Here is a 22,422-nt window from a genome sequence, read left to right as displayed (position 1 = left end):
TTCTGCCTATGGTGTTGACATCTACAATGGCAAACTCAAACATCCAAGGCACCACACTATTGCAATCATCAAGCACAATAAAGATATAGGTATGAACCTATTTCATACATATTGCTTTTTCATACATAAAGTATCCAATTGCTTTTTTGAAAAACGGTCCTATATAATATACAAATGGCTTACACTACTGGTAAAGAAACTTCTGGTAAAATGCTTAATATCTGATTACAGGAAGATATGCCTACAACAAAGACAAAGTCAAACTAAAATAAAACTAAACTGGCATATTTTATTTCTACAAAATGTATAAATATTTAAAATTTACAGCAGAGTTAACATTTAATAACTGTTACAACATTTAAAATGGTGTAATTCTTAATCCACTGCCCACTCGTACATATGAAATATGTATTTGCGTTCCAACATTTCAAGAAGCTTTATGAGCAATTCCTCAGATGCAGGTTCCTTCGAACATGGGAAATAATAATAATTTTTTTAAAAAACAAAAAACTGCAAAGTCCACCATTGTCATTTTAAAGGGCCACTTCATAAATTATGCTTTTTAGTTACACAACTTGAGATGTATTACATATACACGTAAAGCTATGTGGTTGTGACAAATGTTTGCAAACATGCATACCATACAAGTATACTCATCAGGAGGCTGGGACTTCCCATATTGGTATACTTAAGCTAAACTTGGATTTGCCTGCATGTCATGTATTGAATGGCCTAGATCTGTGATGGCCAAACTTGGCCCTCCAGCTGTTTGGGGACTACAATTCCCATCATCCCTGACCACTGGTCCTGTTAGCTAGGGATTATGGGGGTTGTAGTCCCAAAACAGCTGGAGGGCCAAGTTTGGCCATCACTGGAGAGATACATTGAGTCTCGTCCCCGCTGCAAAGATACAGACTTATCAGCTGCCCTGGCCACCTGCTGTCTCAGGGGCAAAAGACGACTCCCTTGTATTTGAAATGACGAAACTGAGATTCCAGGAGAATGTGTGAATGTTTGAAAACACTTTTAACACTAATAATTCACATAACCTAATTTTAAAAAGAAAACACATTGCTGGTGTTCATTCAACACCTTGAGATCAAACAGTAGCTTATATTTAGTAGCAGTTTAGAAGTGGTGTAATCTCACCAGATGTGTTCATATGCTGTACAGTAATAGCAGCAGATGTTTAATCTATTCCATACATTGAAATACAAGTGTGTATGTGTGTGTGAGAAAGAGAATACATTTGGAATTCTCAAACCGTAGCTGTCACAACAGTTAATTACAATTCCGATGTCCTGCTGGAAACGGCAGATGTGTCCAAAGACTATTACGATGCAGAAGTAACATTGTGAAATCCTACTTTAAATTTCCTCCCTAAACCATTATAGCCTAATTCATAGCTTTGCACTTCAGCACCTTCAACAGTATTTTTGCCTCATTTGAGACTGTATTTAGCATCTACAAATGAGATGCAACTAAAATTTATATGATCAGATATGATCTTCATTACTTTCAAGTAAAAGAAAATACTGGACTGTGTTCGTTAGAGTACAGTACTAATCTCTTTTTGAAAGGCTACCTAACTAGTTTGCAATTAGATAAAAAATACCATTCTTGGGTCTCAACAGTCTAGAAGCTGTCTTTGAAGACAAAGTGAGTTCATTACCACTGGCTCGTAATTTACACACCTATTCCACCTTCTTCAAGTAATTCATAAGGTTGTCCAGAATAAGGGACTTTAATACTCTTGCCTTGTTTATAATACTGTTCTTGCCTTCAGAATATTCACATTTCATATATTCCTCTATAAGCTTTGTGTTCCTCTGTCGTTCTATGACTGTAACCAAGAACTATGAGGTTTGTTAGAGCATTTCTGAATGATAATAATAATTATTATTTTACATTTCAAAAGCTATATACAAATATTATTTAGCCCTCAGTACACTCCTGTGAAAATCAGGAACAATTGGCCCCATTTTACAGATGGGGAAACGAAGATAAATCGAGTTCTACATTTTTCAAAAACAGCTTTAATATTGAACCCACAGCTTGTTGATACCATAAAGTCCTTGACCTAAAACATGGGCACTGAGTTTCATTTAAATGCCCAAACAGTGAATTCTGTATGTGTCTTCTAAACACAGAGAGGGCACCACACATAAAACATAACAAACGCCATACTCCACTTTCAGCCTAAACAGTTTGCCAAGGCCACGCAGGAATATAATAGCAGAACTGTGGTGGAAACTTTTAAGTTGTCAGTTTTATACTCACTTTTCAGCAAGAATGGGGAGAGCAAGGAGTTCAGCTAGGTGGGCATCCTGGCTAGAATTAGCAGCAAGCAGAATAAAGATTGGTACCTCAAGAAGGCACCTTGTCTTGATCCTGCTCATGCCTCACCCTGCCCTTCATTGCCCACTACTCTTTCCCCTCCCCCTAATGGAGAAAGAAGTCACATGTTGGGGAAGTGAGATATAAATGCAATGAAGAAGGCCCATTGGGGCTGGTGGGAAATGATGCTCTCTGGACATCATTTCCCATTGGACATCATTTCCCATTGCAGGTGAGGTCCAATAAGCTTCTTCCATCATCATTCATCCATTCCACCAACTGCAACTTCTTTTTCTTCCCCCGAGGTGAGATTTTTTCCCCCTCAAGCAGAGAAGGAGAAATAGCAAGAGAGATGGCCAGCAACTGCACTCAAGTTGAACCTCTGGAGAACTTACTTTCCTATTGTCTGGTGGCATGCCCTTAATTCTTTGAAATAGCATTGTTTGTGTGACAATGCCATTTTAAACTGTAGCAGATAGCTTTAGATTCTGCTCATTCATGGTACAGTGCAATCTATGCATATTCACTCAGATGTAAGTTTCACTCTGTTTGGTGGCATTCACTCCCTTGCAAGTGTGCACAAGATTGCAGTGACCGGCTAGGTCGGTTAGGTTCATTGTTGCTTTCATATTCACAAAGAAGGTGTAGATTCTTTATCTTGGCTGGACTACCTTCAACTTGAACAGACCCATTTTACTTTGTTTTGCAGCAGTTTGATCTGTTGGTGACACTGAACTGCTGGTGGTTCCTGCTCTCCTATCAAACTGTTTGGTTGCAGATACCACAGTAGTGAAAAGCAGGAGGAGCTCCTCCTTAAAGGATGCTGTGGGATCAGTGAAGGACAAGGGACACTGTGCCTGACCAGGGCCTCCCACTGTAAAATGCCATTGAGCTTGAACCAGAAAATCTGGCACCAAAGTCCCGTAGGCTAGTTTACTAGGAGGAGGACTGGATCACCTGAACCTTGATTCCACCCAGCACACATACCTGACTGCAACTGAGGAATCTAGAACCTAGCTCCACATACTTAGCCACCCAATGAGGATCTCATAGATTCAGAGACTACTGACATACAGTAATTGCAAAACAGGACTTTTGACCACATGAAAACTGGGGATGCATTGCCTTTATCTTCTAGCCCAGTGCAAAATGACACATTGGACCTGGAGATCTGAATATATAACCACAATTGGACCTGGAAATCTGAATATATAACCACACAGAGCACCTCTGCTTAGGCTTGTACTTCAGACTGATTTTGGCAATGCCTTGGCTTGCCTGCTTAAGAATCTGACAGACAGTTCCTGTCAGATTATTGTGCAATTCATTATCTCCAGAATTCCACCACTGGGCAAAAGTGAAACAGAACCATGCTTCTATCACTGTGCTCTGGGCTGCTTGATTTTAATCTCCCAGGTGGTTTGGTGATACACAATTCCCTTCTGTCTTCTGAGGAGAACAGGCCACTAATGTTCCAGACAACTCTTTCATCTGCCTAGTTGGTGTAGTGTGTGTGTATTTGTCTCAGACTGGGATCTCCAGCAAACAGATTTCTGCGTCTTACTTCCTTTGTTATCATTGGCACTTTGGTTCCTTAGTTAGCCAACCAAACTAGGCTACCTTACCAGCCAGCATACTGCTAGCAAATCCCACAAGCTAAAGGTGGCCAGCTGACCTAACAAGCCATTGGAGGCACCCATAGCATAAAAAACCAGCTCCTTCAAAGCTAGCTTTTCAGTCATTGCACTGAGAAGCAATTGTTACTCTTGCCTTGCCTGCTCAACCCAGGTAACCAACTTTTAGTCCTCAGTAGACACCAGCCAGGGCTGGCAAGTGAACTGAACGGTTACTCTTGCTATTAAAAACTGTGGTTCAAACTGATAAGTAGCTTAAAACGAGAAGTCCCAAATAATGCTCTTCACTGGTGGCAGTGATGGCCACCAGCTTGGATGTCTCTAAAAGAGAATTTGACAAATTCCTGGCAGTAAAGGCTATCCATGCTGACTAGCCACAATGGCTATTCTCTGCCTCCATGGTCAAAGGCAGAATCCTTCTGAATATCTGTTGCTGGAAACATCCGGAGGGGAGAATGAGGGTTTCCCACAGGCATGTGGTTGGCTACAGGGAGAACAGGATGCTGGACTAGATGGGTCACTGGCCTGATCCAGCAGGCTCTTCTTACTTTCTTATGCATAGAGATGACTTATCAGGTGGTGCTGAGAGATTTGTCTCTGACAGAAAGAGAGGCACTTCTTCAAATACCAAAATAAGATTCATATGGACTCTTAGCAAAGGTTTATTCCCATCAGTGTTCTGCTCACTGATAAAAACTTGGGCGTTCCTCCAATGGGCCAAGGCCCTTACAGAGACCTTATAGTTTCCCAAGTTCCAGATAACATGTTGTATAGAGAGAGGGGCTAGGTGTCCAAAACCTCACTCTTCCCCAGCACTACACTGGCAGTTGTAGGAGGGTGACCAGGGGAGCCAGTAAGGATGCCACAGCCTTTATTTAAGAACTGTCCTAGGCTCTTTACATCTGGGCAACTTGTCCATCATATAAGGTGCTAATCAGAATCCTGCCTTGCCACATCCGGCATCTGGCTGGCATCAGCCAAGGCGATATAGCCTATTTACATTAACTATATTAACTAACTAGTCTTGTTAGGGGAAGTGCTGTAGCTTAGTGGTAGAGCATCTGCCTTGCATGAAGAAGGCAGCTCCAGCTTCAATCCCCATCTCCAGGTAGGTCTGGGAATATCCCCATGAACCCTGGAGAGCTGCTGTCAGTCTGTATAGACAGTGCAGAGCTAGATGGCCCAATGACTTTACTATAAGGCAACTTCCTATATAGGTTTATGTGTGATATCTGAACATCAGCTATTCTCAGAGGATACCTTCTGCTTCTGGGCTGACGGGATCATTGCCTACTTCTTTTGGAACCCGATCACTGGTCTATTTACACCCTATTTTTCACCTCTGACTCTGCTGGGCTCTTGACAGCCTGTTTGGAGCTCGAGTATACTGATATGATAGCAGCTTAGAACACTTCTACTATGGGTGGATGGATAAGAGAAATATGCATATTCAAACTCCAGGCAGGTGATATATATGAAAGGGAAACACAGTGTATCAGGTCTCATCCAGAGAAACAGGCTCTATCTGACTCCTAAGGTCCAAGGTGTTGTGGCAATGTGAAAGCGATAGGGCTAGCCGAGCTCTCCAGGGTATTGTGGAAGCAATGTGGACAAATTCATACCATTCAATAAAGCACAATATTTTGACATGGCAAATGGCCCTGACATACAAGGAGTCTGTAAATCTAACTATAGCACACACCCATCCCTAGACTCAATATTGCTCCTTATAGACCTAATACTGGAACCACTGAAGAGTCAAATGTTAGCCCAAAGTGTTCCCACTTACATATAGGTATAGAGTTATGCCATACAATTACCCCTCTTTTTAATTAAAATATTATTATTTATAGTTTAACCACCTCCTGAGCAAACTCGGCTCCCAATGTGGCTATGTTACAGGTCATAAGCTTATTAGATATGCTTTTTAATTAGTCGTGTTTCTATTACGGTTATATATAAAACCATTCAACTAGACTTATTAATAGGTGGAAGCTTTGACGTTTTTAGGTGGGGCTGTACGTATGCTTAATTTGCTGTAATAACAAAATCAATCTTTCAAAATAATAAATATAATCAATATGGAAAAGTGGACAGTTAATGCAACGAAGCTTAACTTGAACTCCAGTAAAGTGCCTAGCATAAACCTGCTCTTGACATTTTTAAAGAACAAGTTTCAAGAGCTTCACTCCAACTCAAGATGATCAAGTTTTGCTACCTCTTATAGTTGCACCATTAATGGGAGTTTGTGAGAATTGGCCAGAGGCATTACTATGCTTCACAAAAGCTTATGCTTTGTTAAGAGTGTATGCTATCTGTGGACGATATGAATTCAGTTTCATTGTATTACCTTTCGCTGTGATTTCAATTTTACCTCCCATCTGTCGGCATATAGCCTTCATTTAGTTTTGCCGATATTCCAAAGGCATTTCAAGAACAGCAATGCCACATTCCCCCCCAGTATTATACATGAAAGACACCCATTATATACAGTAAATTTACTGCTCAGAGATTCTTTCAGCTGAGCTATCTGCTGGTTACGGCCGGCAGCAGATTAAAAACTAATTCTTCCTCTGCTGCCATGAAGGGGCCAGTACAAGCACATCGACTTAATAAATAAAAGATATAATCTCTCACGATACAAGTGGGTTTCATAAGGCATTTAACATGGTCACTTTCAAGCAACGTTACATGACAGAACCAACAGTAAGCCCACTCCCCACAAAACCTTGGAGTTCAGCTTTGTAATGCTTTCCGCGAGTCTGATTTTTCCTCAAGAATACCGTGTCTTGATCATAGCATATGTTTTACGGTATTGCAGAGCGCTTGTGTGTTTAGCTGAATGAGTAGAAAATAAAAGATAAAAATTCTGAAGGGAAAAGTGCAAACATGCTTTAAGCAATTAAAAAGCAGATGGGCTTTTCACCAAGCATTCAAAACCTTTCACTTCACCGATAACATGGGAAGAGGAAAAGACTTCTGTTCAATCAAACTGTGTGAAGTGCAAGAGGTCTAGAGCCTTGCGAGGCCTGGCGAGGAAACACAGCGAGTCTTTCGCGGCTTTTAGGCACCCAAGGTCATATTCCGGAGCAGCCACTGCTGAGATCGGCTTTCACTGCAGTCTTTCATGGTAGGAACCATTTTGTCGTCTTCAGAGGGTTCGTCGAGACATTGGTTGCTGTTGACGTGCCTCAAGGTAAGTCGCTGCAAAAGAAACAATAACAACAACAAAAATCCTGTTATGTATGCAGGCATTGTAGGCCAAAGCCAGGCTTGTATGCATGCAAAGCAGGCCTAGGCCTTAAGGCTTCCTGGAGCTCAGGAGCTTCACCTGTATAACAAAAGATGGAGAGGGTTCTAAAAACCTCCGATGACATTGTTAGTAGCTGGCAGGCAGCCAATCCCGGCTGAGATAGGGCCAGTGTTGTGATTCGCTAACTGCAAGCATTAAGGCGACCTATCATAGATGTAAAGGTAAAGGTAAAGGTACCCCTGCCCGTACGGGCCAGTCTTGACAGACTCTGGGGTTGTGCGCCCATCTCACTTAAGAGGCCAGGGGCCAGCGCTGTCCGGAGACACTTCCGGGTCACGTGGCCAGCGTGACATCGCTGCTCTGGCCAGAGCCAGAGCCAGAGCCAGAGCCGCACACGGAAACGCCGTTTACCTTCCCGCTGGTAAGCGGTCCCTATTTATCTACTTGCACCCGGAGGTGCTTTCGAACTGCTAGGTTGGCAGGCGCTGGGACCGAGCAGCGGGAGCGCACCCCGCTGCAGGGATTCGAACCGCCGACCTTTCGATCGGCAAGTCCTAGGTGCTGAGGCTTTAACCCACAGCGCCACCTGCGTCCCTCATCATAGATGAGGTGTGTGCTTTTACCTGGGCCAGTTAAAGGTATATATATTGGGCCAAGTGCCCCTGATTGTCAGTCTTGTTCTTGTTGCTACAATAAACTGCTTTGAGCTGAGATCTGGTCTTGAGTCATGCCTGAACCCACCCACACTTCACAACCCAAGTGAAGAGTGCTGCCATTTAGAGCAGTTCATGAGTTTCTCCAGAAACTAGAGTGAGCTTGGGATTTGTTCTGCTGCAGCCACAATGCAATACTTCTTTTCCATTCCCCTTTGCCTATGGCAGCCTTTTCACTGACTTGGCAAAGTTAGCTTTTACTTTTCAGGCCTTCTTTTTAAAAATTCTTAAATCTTGTATTATAAGTGTATTATAAATGTTTTGTTGTACAAAGCTGTATGACTGTTATGTATTAACACATAGTACTTAGTAATGATGATGATGTTTGTTTGTTTGTTTATACCCTGCCCATCTGGCTGGGTTGCCCCAGCCATTCTGGGCATCTTCCAACACAGATAAAACCATAAAACATATCAATCATTAAAAACCTTCTGATACAGGGCTGCCTTCAGTTGTGTAGTTATATATGTATGTTATATGCTCCTTTAAAAGTTTCAGCATGTTATGTTTAAAACATAAACACTGCTTTTGGGAAGCTCTGAGCAGCTTACATATATAGAGCCCTCAAGCAGGACTGAGGTAGATTGACCACTGGTCTGACTTGGTATAAACTAAAGCAACCTCCTATGTTACAGAACAGGGGATTCACACAATACTGCCAAAACCAGCAATTGCCTGGAGCTGGACACTGAAGGTAGGAACATTTGGAATTATTATGAAATCTGTGTTTGATTTCATGTTGGTTAAGATGCTCTGGTCAGTGGAAAAGCACTGCATTTATGAAGATATCCTGAATCAGGAAAGGCCATGAAACTCATCAACTGGTACCAGACTTTGCGGTGGGAGGAGCCAATAAACTGAATCTGAATTCTGATAAGACAGAGGAGCAATGGATGAGCAGCACCTGAGTCTGGATAATGGATCAATTTCCTAAAATACTGAGGGGCTAGTAGGAATGTTCTGCAGCAACGTTTTGAATACTACAGATTGTGACAAAATATATATTCACAAAAACTGTATTGATACGTTGCAAACCAGTTAGGTCAATGGGTTCAGTCCAACTGAGTTCTGCTCACAGTAGCCTTATGGAAATCAATAGACCTGCTACTCATGTCTCTCTTTCTTTCTTTCTTTCTTTCTTTCTTTCTTTCTAATATTTTTATTGAACGTTTTCAACATAAACTACAATAAAAACCAAGATAATCTAAAAAAGAAAAAGGGGAAAAAATAAGAAAGAGAAATAGATCTAAAAACCCTCTGCCTCAATTGTATCGTATCCTTTATTCATATAGAGAAAAGAAGACCTTCCTGGAAACTTCTGTTTCTTCCCCCAGCCTCTCACCGTGGGAGATCCTTTCTACCCCATCATGTCCATTCATTTCAATGTGTTTACTCCATGTATAGTGAGTAGCATTGGATACCACCCAATCTATTGTGAAACAGTGCCTGATTATCAAGGGATTAGAGAGAGTGTATGCTCTCACTGCAGTACTGCCATGTTAAAAATGTAAATGATATCCAGCTTTGCTACCACAGAATGTATTAGAATATTGGATTAAGAAGATTATTAGATGGTTTCATGACCTTTCCCTTAAAAGATGTGAAAAAACTCCTTGAAAAGCCCACCTTATAATCTTTTCTGTCTAGTAATGAACTGCCATTTCGTCACCTGGTTTTCAGAGACTTAAATTGATTCACTAGCTGCCTAATGAAATATTTGTTTTTGTCACAATGTCTCATAGCTATTCTTCTCTTTCTTTGAGGTAATTTTTAAGGGAGCTTTTTGATTGCCAGTACGCCTGTTTTCAGTGATGTCATCAAATCAAACGATCAATTTATTTTTTTAACCCGCAGAACCACAAGAAACAAGATTTTTTTAATAAAAAACCCCAAAGGGTTCTTTTAAAAAAAAAAAAAAAAGCACCAAAATCTTGGTGCTACGCTATCACTGAAATGTAGTACCCATGTTTTATTTTGCTGCTTTTAGCTAGAAATGTAACAATTATACTAAACATTCATATTTGTATCATTCAGCTGTGCACCATAGATCAAGTATCAAATGATCAATTATTCTTTTTAAACTGAGATGGGAAACACTGCTCTCAAAATATTAGGCATTGTCGGCTTTTGCACTCAGGTCCTGTTTGCAGGTTTCCTACATGCATCTGGCTGACCACTGGGAGAACAGGGTGCTGGACTAGGTGGGCTGTTGGCTTGATTCAGCAGGCTGTGTATTTATTTACTTCATTTCAAGCATACCTGAAGGAGCGTCTCCACCCCCATCGTTCAGCCCGGACACTGAGGCCCAGCTCTGAGGGTCTTCTGGCAGTTCCCTCATTGTGAGAAGTCAGGTTACAGGGAACCAGGCAGAGGGCCTTCTTGGTAGTGGCGCCCCCTGTGGAATGCCCTCCCATCAGATGTCAAGGAAATTAACAACTATCTGACTTTTAGAAGACATCTGAAGGCAGCCCTGTTTAGGGAAGTTTTTAATGTTTGATGTTTCATCGCTGCTTTATTATTATTATTATTATTATTATTATTATTCTGTTGGGAGCCATCCAGAGTGGCGGGATATAAATAATAAATGAGCAGGGATAGAAATATTATTATTATTATTATTATTATTATTATTATTATTATTATTATTACTATCTCTATCCATAAATATCCATCAGCTGCATGGATCTAGACCTTGTAAGGTCGGTCTGCTCAATCACTGATAACAGAAAAACAGAATGGTAAACTTTTGGGCTGGTATCTTTTTATTCAGAGTTAGAAGTTCTTGTTTAGCAACTTCACAGATGGCATTAAGGAAAACCAGAACTGCATGCTGCAACACCACTGAAATGTTTATTCATTGCTGATTTCAAAATTAAACCATTTCCCTGAGATGGTTTGCAATGATGAGATTGCACAAACATCTAAACTTTTACAAAACGATTACACATTATTCCATGCTAGATTGACATGCGTTACACATTTCTAAATGTTGTGCGCTGTACAATTTCAACTGGGGAAGCATCATCTCCCTTGAGGTTTTGCTCTTACTTTGAACGATCTGTCATGGAATTCCCAAAGAAACATCTACACCTGTTAAATTAAATCACCTTAAGGCTGTTTAATATTTTGCAGCTCTGTAAGAACAGAGCCTTTTCCTATCCTTTTAAGAGACATTAAAAACTGCACTGTTAACCTATGCAACTTGTGTGCTGTTCATAGAAAAGATTCAGGATTGCTCAAATAACGTATTTTAGCATTAATTAAACTGGTGATATTGCAAATCTACAAACCCAAGGAAACTGATACCGTGCTGCCTCCCATCAGCTGTTCCTTTGTATTTGTTACATAATTTCATGCCAGACAAACATATTGTTGGGGGTTTTTTTAACAGTCTTCTATAAGCACTTACTTCTTTGGTTCCATAATTATGTATGCTATTAGAAAGAGCTTTCTTTGTTGGTCAGCAATCAATTACCTTGGGAAAATATTAACAACAAAACCACACAGTCTAGAATTTACTTCATTTTTCACCATAAAGATGATTATACTGCAGCAATCTCTAGCTGTTTAAACACTCGTAAAAACAGGTTTTTTAAAAAAAAATAAGAAGAGTTTTCTTTCTTACTCAAGCATATGCAAGCTTGCTTAAAAGAAAAGAAAAAAAACACCCATTCATTTTAGGACAAAGAGTAAATGTTAAGTTAATCTTTACGTGTGTGCGCGCACGTGCTCAACAGCAACTTGGACAGGTAACATTACTGATGCAAATGTTTTAAATTCTTAACCTAAAATATCGACAGGAAAACTGACATTTGCCTTATAAACGATATCTTAAAATGCTCTGGAAATGTCTAGACTAGAAACAATAACCATGCTAACACACCCGTTAATTTGTAAGCCTATGGGCAGGGTTTGTTCTTTTTAATATAACTTTTGTACAGCACTGTTAAGGCTTCATCTGCACTATACATTTAAAAACAGCATCATACCACTTTAAAGAGTCAAGAGTTCCATAGCTAAACCATACGGAATTGTAGCTCTGTGAGGGGGAATCAGGGTCTCCTAACAATGCTTTACACCCTTAACGAACTACAACTCCCAGATTCTTGGGGTGCGAGGGAAGCGTGTCCACTTAAAGTGGTATGATACTGCTTGAAAAGTGCAAAAAGGGTTGAGGTGGCTTTGTAAATGGCGTTACCACATTGAGAAATACTCAGGGTTTATTTATGACGCATTTCTGGGTACCTACTACCAAGATACAGATATGTACCTACTATACAATTACCAAGAACGTAATTATTTATTTAATTGTATTTACTTACAGGATTTTCTAGGCTGCCTTTCAGCTCCTGCTTCCAGAGGGGCACAAACAGCAATTCCATGAAACCACACATTAAAAAGGATAAAGATACAGTCAAAATAATAGTCAACTAAAACAGAATGGCTCTTGAGGAGACCCAAATGACTGAACCTGAAGCAGGGTTTCCACCTCTGGAAAAGATTGTATCAGAAAATGTGTTTCTCTGAGATGTCCTGGTCCTTAGGTCATTAAGGTTTAGGTGGGATGCAGGTGGTGCTGTGGTCCAATTGGCAAGCCTAGGGCTTGCTGATTGGAAGGTGGGCGGTTCGAATCCCCGTGACGGGGTGAGTTCCCGTTGCTCGGTCCCAGCTCCTGCCAACCTAGCAGTTTGAAAGCACGTCAAAGTGCAAGTAGATAAATAGGTACCACTCTGGTGGGAAGGTAAACGGCATTTCCATGCGCTGCTCTGGTTTCGCCAGAAGCGGCTTAGTCATGCTGGCCGCATGACCCAGAAAAACTGTCTGCAGACAAATTCCGGCTCTCTCAGCCAGTAAAGCGAGATGAGCGCCGCAACCCCAGAGTCGTCTGTGACTGGACTTAACTGTCAGGGGTCCTTTACCTTTACCTTTAGGTTTAGGCCACACACTGGTGGCCAATGTAGCAATTTCCATATAGGTGTCCTGTGCATATGCCAACTCACAATCTCCAGCCATGAGTTTAGCTGTGGTATTCTGCACTGATCAGATTTCCTGAACACTTTTCATGGGCAGCACCACATGAAGCACGAGCTGCCTATGCCTGGATGTGAGTAATCAAGTCTTCCAACAGTGGGCACAGACAACTTAAACAGCCTGGAGCTAGTACATTCTAGGACACAACTATGGCCTAGAAGCAAGGCTGGGTCCCTAAGAACCCTTGAGCTATGTACTTGAACCTTTCAAAAAGACTGCAATCCTGTCTAGAAATGGCTTTTCTTCTTTGTGTCCACAGAGTCCTGTCCCCCTTGCAGCTCGTGGAATCACTTCACTTTTGTTCAGAATGAGCTTAGCCCCAAAATAAATTCAGGTAAAGAGAGATTGCTCCAAAACCACACACACACACACTAAAAATGAAACCATTCAAAAAGTGCCCTGGAAATAATACCATGGATGGAACCGGGATGCGGTGGCAGTGAGTTTGGGGCTGCAGGAGAGGATGGATGCCAATTTGGGGGGGGGGGAGTGGCACAGTCCGCTATATTATATATGCCCGTTTCATGTTAGGACACCAAAAAGAATGGATTACTGAATAAATAATTAGGCGGACCTGAGGAAGGTGGTAAACAGACCAGGAGAATGTGCACTTTGCTGCCAAGTCTGGATGAGCCCTCAAAGGCCCAGTTTGACTGCATGGAAGTTCTTATATCTGAGAGGAGGCATTTGTGCCAAGCTAAACAATGCATCTTTAGCAACCAAAATGCAATTGATAAAACTGACAATAAACTTAAATATCATAGTTGACCCAATGCTGGGTAACAGTGCTGATGGTGTACCATACAGGAGTTCGGGTTGTACATCTGAATATCCTGCAATTTTTATGTGGGTGTTAAGGGCCTTCGACCTGACGTGCCTTGCTGGCACCAGTGCATTAATGACCTGGCAAAAACAGGATCATGCCAAACAGATTTCCACCATCTGTTTTGCAGTGCAGAGAATGCCCTTTCTAGGTGTGAAAACAATAACAACACTTTCTTTGCATCACAGTGGCTAAAGCAAGGAATAGGTGTAGCCATCAATACAGCTGCTACTATATGTTTAGGGGGAACACAAAAGCCATGCTTTCTAATTCACAGTTTTTTGCAAAAAGAGAAAAGACATACACCACAAAGGACAATCAAATGTGACTTTTAATGTTGACTGTTTTAAACACACCCAGAGCTAAGCAGCATAAACTAACGCTATTTCTAAGCTGTTGTTTCTACATCTTAACACTATGTAAAAAACTAAACAAGGGGAGAAAATGGGGAAAGAGCACAAGCAATCAAGCAAGGAGCTTAGCTTTTTCTTTTTGCACCTTTGATACCAACCTCGAGACATTTGCTAAAGAAAATAGTCAGTGGGACTGTAAAAAATGTTCCTAAAAACCTCCAGTCGCGTGTAGTTTCTCAGTAGCCACTTTTGAAAGGGGCTGCCATTGCATGTCTCCACTGTGGGGCCACGAGTGCCATCCTCTATTCTGCTTATGGTCAAACATGACTGGGTAATGATATGGAGAAATGTGTGCGTCTGTATGACAAGAAAAATGGTAAACAAACAAAGAGACAGAAATCACATAAAAAATGGAAAAGAGAAGAAAAACACTGCTGGGCCTTTGGCAAAGGGAAGCTCAACAAACCAGATCAAGTGATGTTCTCAAGTACAGTTGTAAGATTTAATCTTGAAAAAAGTACCCACCAATTACATGACTTCCTTAAAACTAGACAGATTTAACCAACTCAAGATTTCTAAATCTTAATCCAGAAACAATGGGAGTTAGTCTTCTAATGAGTCCCATAAACACAAGGATTGCTAATTGCACAAGTCCTTCCCAAATCTGTTCCAAGGGGAAGCCCTAGGACAGATTTAGGGACCCACAGGGGGAAGGCATTCTGTTGTGCAAAGAAATCCTTGTGCTGAGAGAATTCCCTGAGGGCTCCACTGGATCCTACTCAATGGGTAGGATTGAAAGAGCTATAAAAGGAGTTCCACTCATGCAGTGGGGCTTTCCTGCTTCCACTTCCTGCAGTCCTTTGCCCAAGTTCTTTCTGGGAGTTGGGGAATGACCTGGGATCTGACCTTGGTGGCAATGGCAGACATTGCAGTGCTTCCCCTCGTGTGAGCAGAAGTGTGCTTCAAATCTCGCCCAGAGTGACAGGGAGGAAAGCCTAACATAAAATGCTTCAGAATTGACTCCAGGTGTAAAATAAACCGGGAATGAGGCTTATCAGTCGTACTAGTTATAAGCCATGTGGTCCATTCTTCTGTGGTCATACCTGCTTTGCTGAGTAAAGTATTTATTGTACAAATGATAGCTTTCTTGATCACCCTGTTTCAAGTGAGTTGCCCTTCTTCTTTTTAATAAAAAAAAAATGCTAGACGAAAATTACATTCAAAAGAGTTGTATGGAAGAGTCTACGGTTTGCGGGATTATACTACATGAAAGTGCAAGTGGGAATTATATTTTATTTTTGCTTTGAGGGGAAAGGATGATTGTGCTATTATTCTCCACCCAGAAAGCACTGGGTCCACACTGTACATTGCATCAAGATGCAATGCCCTCCCAGTAGTTTGTGGGAGAAGAATGATGGAGCCAGCTGTTGCAATGAGCTCTCTCTCTCTCTTGTCCTCTAGCTGTGCAGGTATCAACAATCATACTTTAATGAATTCAGCCTGTGTGTCTTCCCTACTATGTATAGACTAAACTGGCTAAGTGGAAAATACTAAGCAGAATGCCTCAAACCCAACAACATGAAGAATAGCAGTCAAATATGTTAACAGCTATTCTTGAGTTCAGCCTTCATTTACTTTTAAAAACAAAACAAAACAAAACATATATTGATTAGTGGTTCCCTGTCTAACTGACAGCTGAAAAGCCAGTTATTCTTAGCATAAACTGTATGGGAGGTTCATTCACTTGGTTGGATTTAGAAAGTTGTTATTGTTGCTGACTTCCCTGTTATTTCATCTGCTTCTTTTAATCTGTTGGATGGCCGTAGTTTGAAACTTTTAATGTATGTTTTGTATCCCTCCCAGATATAAATCTGCAAGGAAGGGCAGATTTAAATAAACAAGGGCAGATATAAATAAATAAATAATAGTAAGTCACTGCAGCATACATTTGCGTATGTGATTAAGAGTGTATTTGCATGGAAAACAATAAGAAAATTCAAGAATGAATGTCCTTATAATGTCACTTTGAGTAAGCGGCTGGCGCATCAATTTTTTTGCTTCAGTTTCATTATGAGATGCAAGTTCATGTCCTCCCTTTTCTCTCTTTTTCACTAGTGGAAAGGAAATGTCATCTGAATAAATCAATGGGAAGATTTAATAATCTTGTGTATTTAAATATTTATTATAGACACATATATCCAGCAGATTCAACAGATAATTATAAACAAAGTAAGAACAATTTAGCAGAAGGCTTCAGATCGAAAAGGAACATAATCAAATACTGTAGTCTTGCCTCCAATGAGCTGTGCTGAATTCAAAGGAGCTAAGCTCATCTCAAATTCATGCACAGAACCAACCTCCCGCACTGTTTGCCTTTTCATTTATCCTGCTAATTTAGAGGAAAACAAGGAACCTCATGAAATTATTAGTCTTTCAGTTTACAGACAAAAAGCATGTTGTGGAAAGTAAACAGCCTTCAATCTAGATGAGGCTCTGAATTATATGCCAGATCTTCCAAAACCTCTGCTGCTTGGTTACCATAACCTTAAAAAAAAAAAAACCTGTGCAGCAGAAGCATTATCAGCCATCTAAATAATTTGCACTGTTCAATGAGAAGCTAGTTATCACACTAGCCAATGCCATTAATAATTGCATGCCTGCCAAGGCTTATTAGACTACCATGGATTATTAGACTAAAACCCCCCCCAAAAACCCAAAAACAACACTTTAAAAACAGCTGGTTCCTCAAAGCAACAAGGCATGTGTTAGCACTGTGTTTCTGTAGTGACAATCTATTTTATTTGGCTTTAAAATGAAAGCTTGGGTTATAATTTAAACACTTTCCCTATTTGTCAGATCCAGACATTCATACCCAACGTTCTCATTGCTTTGCTCTGTAGTAGGGATCCAAGTTTTCTGCTGCATTCCTGGAGATTCTGACCGGTTAAAGAATGCTTACAAGTGTACCCTGCAAGTGTATCAACATCGTGAATGAATGAAGCTAAAGGAGTGCAGTTAGATGATCAATGAATCTCTCAGGGGGACATGGCCCGATGCTCTGCTGTAAGTGCTTAGCAGAAGATTTATGATGCAGCACCAAAATCAATGGGAGTTTTGTCAACTCATTTGCACAGGTGCAGGAAAAAGCCATAAATGAAGTTTTCCTTAACATGTTTCAAAAGAACACTCTAATATTGTATAGTTTAAAACAAATCAAGTCCTGAAATAATACAGAGCATATTTAAGAAAGGACATTCTGGTCCTTTCTGCTACATATCTTCAGAATATGTTTCTTTTCTCTCCTCCCCCCTTCTTTGTCTCTAGAAAGCTACAATGTAATATTTTCAACTACAGGAAATTTAAAGTGAGCCATAATAAAACACAATCTACTGAAAGCCAAGGTCATATGTACCACCACAGCAGTAAAACAAGCAAGGTCCTATTCTAGAATCAATCACGAGGTTTGCCAGTTTTCAACACACTTACCTCAAAGCTGTATTCCCATTTACCTATATACTGACAAAAGCAAATAAATTTCACATGCAGTTAAACCAGGACTCAGAAAATGTCTTACTGTCAATACACATCTTTCCACAAACACTTCTTTGAAAATGATACTAGTCCTCAATATAAATTAGAAACACTACTCACTTATCTGATTACATTTTCATGTACACCTGCAGACATTTCACATTTCCAGCAACTAAGGGCGGATGATAACTTACTTTTCTTTGACTCTGACATACTGAAAGCCTTTAATACACACAAATAATGTTAGGGCAATTTTTGCTCCTTCACAGGATAAGTGGATTGCAAAAGCAGTTGCCCACCATAGTCGCAATTATCATTATGTGCTACAAAGGGTAACCAATTTTTGTCCATATATAGACAAACGGCCACAGTAAGTACCATTGCTTCAGATAAAGCGCACAAATTCATTTCAGTCCTTTTCATAATTTCGGTGAACATGGGGGGAAGATAAATTGGAACAATGTCTGATCTCCATGTTTCTGATTTCTATTCATTCATTTGAAGCTCTGAACAGAGCATACTCATATAGCGTCTGTATGCATTATCAGGAATACTGGCTTTTGTTAAGTTATTGGGTGCTCTGTCTGCTCCAGTTGTACACATGTAGGTTCTCTTCAGACTTGAATACAATGGGAGGAAGATGAAGCGTCTGTTCCTCCATGTACTAATATAGAGCTGGGCGTTTATTGTCTCTCTGCCCCATCTTGTCTGATTACACTGGTCAACAACAAATTTGTTGTCTGCATTTTTTCAGCTGATTTAGGATGAATCTGATGCACTGAATCCAAAAATCACATTGGTTTTGCTCAATCAGGTCAAGTTTTGAGCTATGGCCACATGTCTTTTTAAAGTTTTTTTTCACATGTACGCTTGTGTGGAGCATTTTAGAAGAAGTTGGTGGGGGTAAAATGCCTTGTCAAATAATTGTTTTGATTGGAAATGATTATTTTAATGACAAGAAGTATTCAGGTCCGATAGTTCTGGGTGATTATGTTGAAAAGGGATCAGTTTGAAGTCATAAAACCTCGAAATCTTCCATAAATTGGTCCAGCAAAGCATAAAGTTGGGGGATCAAAACTAAGTTAATGGGGCAGCCGCCCCACGAAGTATCCTGATCTTAAATCAGCACGTCATCCTGTAGCTCATTGTGATGAAATTCCAGTGCCTATCTTCGGAGAACTTCCTGACATTAGTGATGAAGATGCCTCCAGTGTTGAAGGACATGAAGAAGAAGAAGTGGTTCTTGAAGATGATGCTCCACATCCATTTTCCCAAAAGGAGTTGAATGATCTAGTTCGTGACCTCAGCTTGTCAAAGGACTCTGCCGAACTGTTGGCATCTAGAATGAAGGGAAAAAACCTCCTCTCTGACAGTGCTCGCATCAGCTTCTTGTGCAACAGGCATCAAGAGTATCTCCGTTTTTTCTCGGAAGAGAAGGACTTGGTGTACTGTGCAGATATTGCGCAGCTTCTGCTCAAGCTTGGAGTGCCACAGTATGAACCCAAAGATTGGAGACTGTTCATTGACAGCAGCAAGCGATCACTGAAATGTGTTCTGCTACACAATGGCAACCAGTTTGCCTCTATACCCCTGGCTCACTCGAGTACACTGAAGGAGAACTATGAAGCGGTGAAGTATGTGCTGGAGAAAATTGGTTATGATCAGCATAAGTGGTTTATTTGTGTTGACCTGAAGATGGTGAACTTTTTGTTGGGACAACAGTCTGGCTTCACCAAGTACCCATGTTTTCTGTGCATGTGGGATAGTAAGGACCGTGCTCAGCATTACACAAAGAAGAACTGGCCTGTGCGGGAGGAATTGGTGCCTTGCAAAGAAAGGAACGTCATCAACGACCCTCTGGTGGACAGAGACAGAATACTCTTCCCACCGCTGCACATCAAGCTCGGCTTAATCAAGCAGTTCACCAAGGCTCTGGACAAGGATGGTGACTGCTTCATTTACTTGTGCCAGGCCTTTCCAGGATTGACCATGGAGAAGTTGAAAGCTGGCATCTTTGACGGTCCTCAGATCCGTCAGCTCATCAGAGATCCAGAGTTCGGAAACTCAATGAATGAAGTGGAACTGGAAGCGTGGAAGGCATTTGTTCTGGTAGTGAAGAACTTTCTTGGCAACAATAAGGCCAGAAACTACACAGAACTTGTCAACAACATGCTGACTGCTTTCAGAAACCTGGGCTGCAACATGAGCACTACCTATTTTCACATATGGACCGGTCTCCTGAGAACCTGGGTTCAATGAGTGACGAGCAGGGGGAGAGATTACATCAGGACATTAAAGAGATGGAGACCAGGTATCAGGGTCGCTGGGACACAGTCATGATGGCTGACTACTGTTGGACTCTGAAGAGAGACCTCCGTGCTGCTGAGCATTCCAGGCGTTCCAAGAAACAGAAGTTCAAGCCCTGAAGTTTGAAAAATGGTGAAGCAACATGCAATTTACATGTACTTACCTTTATCAATGCCCACCATTCAGTTTACAGAAAACCTGACCTGATGGAGAGAAACGGATGCCATTTCCTGATTCAGCAGTGCAAAAATACCCTAAATCAGTTGTAGAAATCTAGACAACATTCAAAAAGTAAAAAATTGTTGCCCAGTGTTATTCAGCAATCATGGGGGCACAAAGATCTTGAGAAGCTAGCCATCTTATTTGGATGAGAGACAAGAGGAGGTGTTGAAGAACTCTCTTCTCCCATACCTCCATCGCCAGGGACCCTGAAATGGAGTGGAGTGTTGGAGAGCAGAAGACAGGGCACAACATCCAGGGAGTCGGATTACTAAATCTGAGTAGAGTTTGTGAAGGGTGTGGAGTCTCATGCTTTGATAGTTTCCCATTTTGCAGAGGGAGATCTCATGACTAGGCAAACAAAGGAGATGGAAACGTACAGTAGCAGGAGAACTGTCTATGTCAGGCTTCCTCAAACTCAGCCATCCAGATGTGTTTGGCCTACAACTCCCATGATCCCTAGCTAGCAGGACCAGTAGTCAGGGATGATGGGAACTGTAGTCTCAAAACATCTGGAGGGCCAAGTTTGAGGAAACCTGGTCTATGTACTCTGGGGAGAGAAGGAAGAGGTGGGATGCCTGCTCAGCCTTAGCAGGTGAGGGGATACCATTTTAGGGCATTTGAGTTGGGGCAAGAAAGAGGTACCAGGCAGGCATGGGCAATACTTGGATTTAGGAAGTGATAGCAAGAAGGACCTGAAACAAAACATTGTAATGTGGAGCTGTGTTCAGGGTTACAGCCAGTCATATCTCCAGGATATTCCATTGCACTGCCCCTGCAAACAGACAGTGTGGCCAATGAAAATATTCAATCATCACTGGGCTCTTTTGTGTCCTTCACCCTACCCTTAGGGTGTTTATTCTAGAGTACACTTCTGCAAACTTTGAGGTTTCCCCAAGTCAGATGCTAACTCTTGTGAGTGGATGACAGTGCATTTTGGTACTCCTAGAGTAAGCCTGTATTTATTTGATTTGTTGACATATATTACAAATTTCTTAACCCATCAGCTATTAGTATTTATTATGAGTCTTCGGTCTTCCATATGCTCACAGTTCAGCTTGAGGAAAACAATTTTCATGCTTCTTCTTTAACCCAAAGCTAAATTTCTATAGAGGTTTGAACTTTCATCAGTAATAAGTTCATAAAAGATGAAAAGGGATCGTTTTCCCCCTTTTAAAAATCCATAGTCACATTTTCCTCAGGGAAGCAACAAGCAACAGAAATACTCTCAGACTTCACATTGGTATATTTAGCAATGCTAGAGATATATTACAAATTGCTTCATCAAAGTTTTGACTGTCAGGCTGTTGCATGCACTAAACCAGCACAGTGAACGTCTAAAGAGTTTATGATCTTTCATAACACAAGAGGAGTGTGTGCTTTGCTGATACAAGAAATGTAAAAGCTCTCTCCTAAAACTTGCATATTCTTCAACTTGGAATAGCTCTAAATTGTCAACAAAGAGTAAATTAAAACCCCAAACATCCAGATGCAGTAAACAAACTAAAAAAGGTTAACCCTAAACGGAGAAACTTTCTTGCTTACTGAAAACTACTAGATCATTAAGAAGGGTGGCAGCATAGTCTTCTGGTTGACATACTGTATAAGTTTTTTTTACATGGGGGATTCCCCCCCCCCTTTTAGTCCCATGGAAAGGTTTACCATCTCAGATACTATTTGTGAGAACCTTGAACTTTTTCAACCAATATCCTACTACATGACTGAACATTAGTTATGTTGGACAAAGTGGAATCAATTAAAAAAAGAAGAAGCAGGCATTCTCTAAGCCTTCCATTCAACATTAAATTCCTGCTTGTAACTTCTAAGTTTTATTCACTAACAGTATGAAATATTTATGGCATTCTTTCACCACTAAGGCCAATGGAACTGCCAAATTTTAGGCAGCTTCCACAAAGAGTCCTCAATCAAAGGCAATTTAAAAAATAAAGCACACAGACATAACCTATGTAAACTAAATGCAACTTTCTAATCTGCAAGTTTCACTGCCCTCTCTCCCCATTGTGACCTTTCCACGAACTGTATACTGTGTTCCAGATAACACAAAAGAGTGCCTCAAGAGGAAGGCAATTGAAATTGAAATGGGAAAATGAAATGGGTGACATTCTGCTTATTCTGCTTTTCCACTCATTTTAATTCAACAGCAAAGACGACAAATTGGGCTCATTCATTTTGTTTTGTATTTGTTTTCAAAACAATTGTA

The 22,422-nt window shown here is 40.8% G+C and overlaps 1 protein-coding gene and 1 long non-coding RNA gene across 3 annotated transcripts in view; both read right to left on the bottom strand.

Moving 5' to 3' along the window:
* Positions 1-269: 269 nt before the first annotated feature.
* LOC307220310 lies at positions 270-3,732 on the bottom strand. The gene is made up of 2 exons (XR_013840830.1): positions 3,533-3,732; positions 270-3,500 (listed from the first exon to the last, which is right to left on the bottom strand). It is a non-coding gene; the product is annotated as an uncharacterized lncRNA (long non-coding RNA).
* A 3,116-nt stretch (positions 3,733-6,848) lies between these two features.
* GALNT13 (polypeptide N-acetylgalactosaminyltransferase 13) overlaps positions 6,849-22,422 on the bottom strand; it is a 161,389-nt gene continuing 145,815 nt past the window's right edge. For both annotated transcript variants that reach the window (XM_079979338.1, XM_079979339.1), the window contains exon 12: positions 6,849-7,175. In XM_079979338.1, coding sequence (XP_079835464.1) covers positions 7,035-7,175 — 141 coding nt within the window. In that variant the 3' untranslated portion in view covers positions 6,849-7,034. The remainder of the gene's footprint in view (positions 7,176-22,422) is intronic.

The sequence above is a fragment of the Podarcis cretensis genome (assembly GCF_951804945.1).
Source record: "Podarcis cretensis genome assembly, chromosome: 1".
NCBI lineage: Eukaryota > Metazoa > Chordata > Lepidosauria > Squamata > Lacertidae > Podarcis > Podarcis cretensis.
This window is presented reverse-complemented; position numbering and strand designations above follow the sequence as displayed.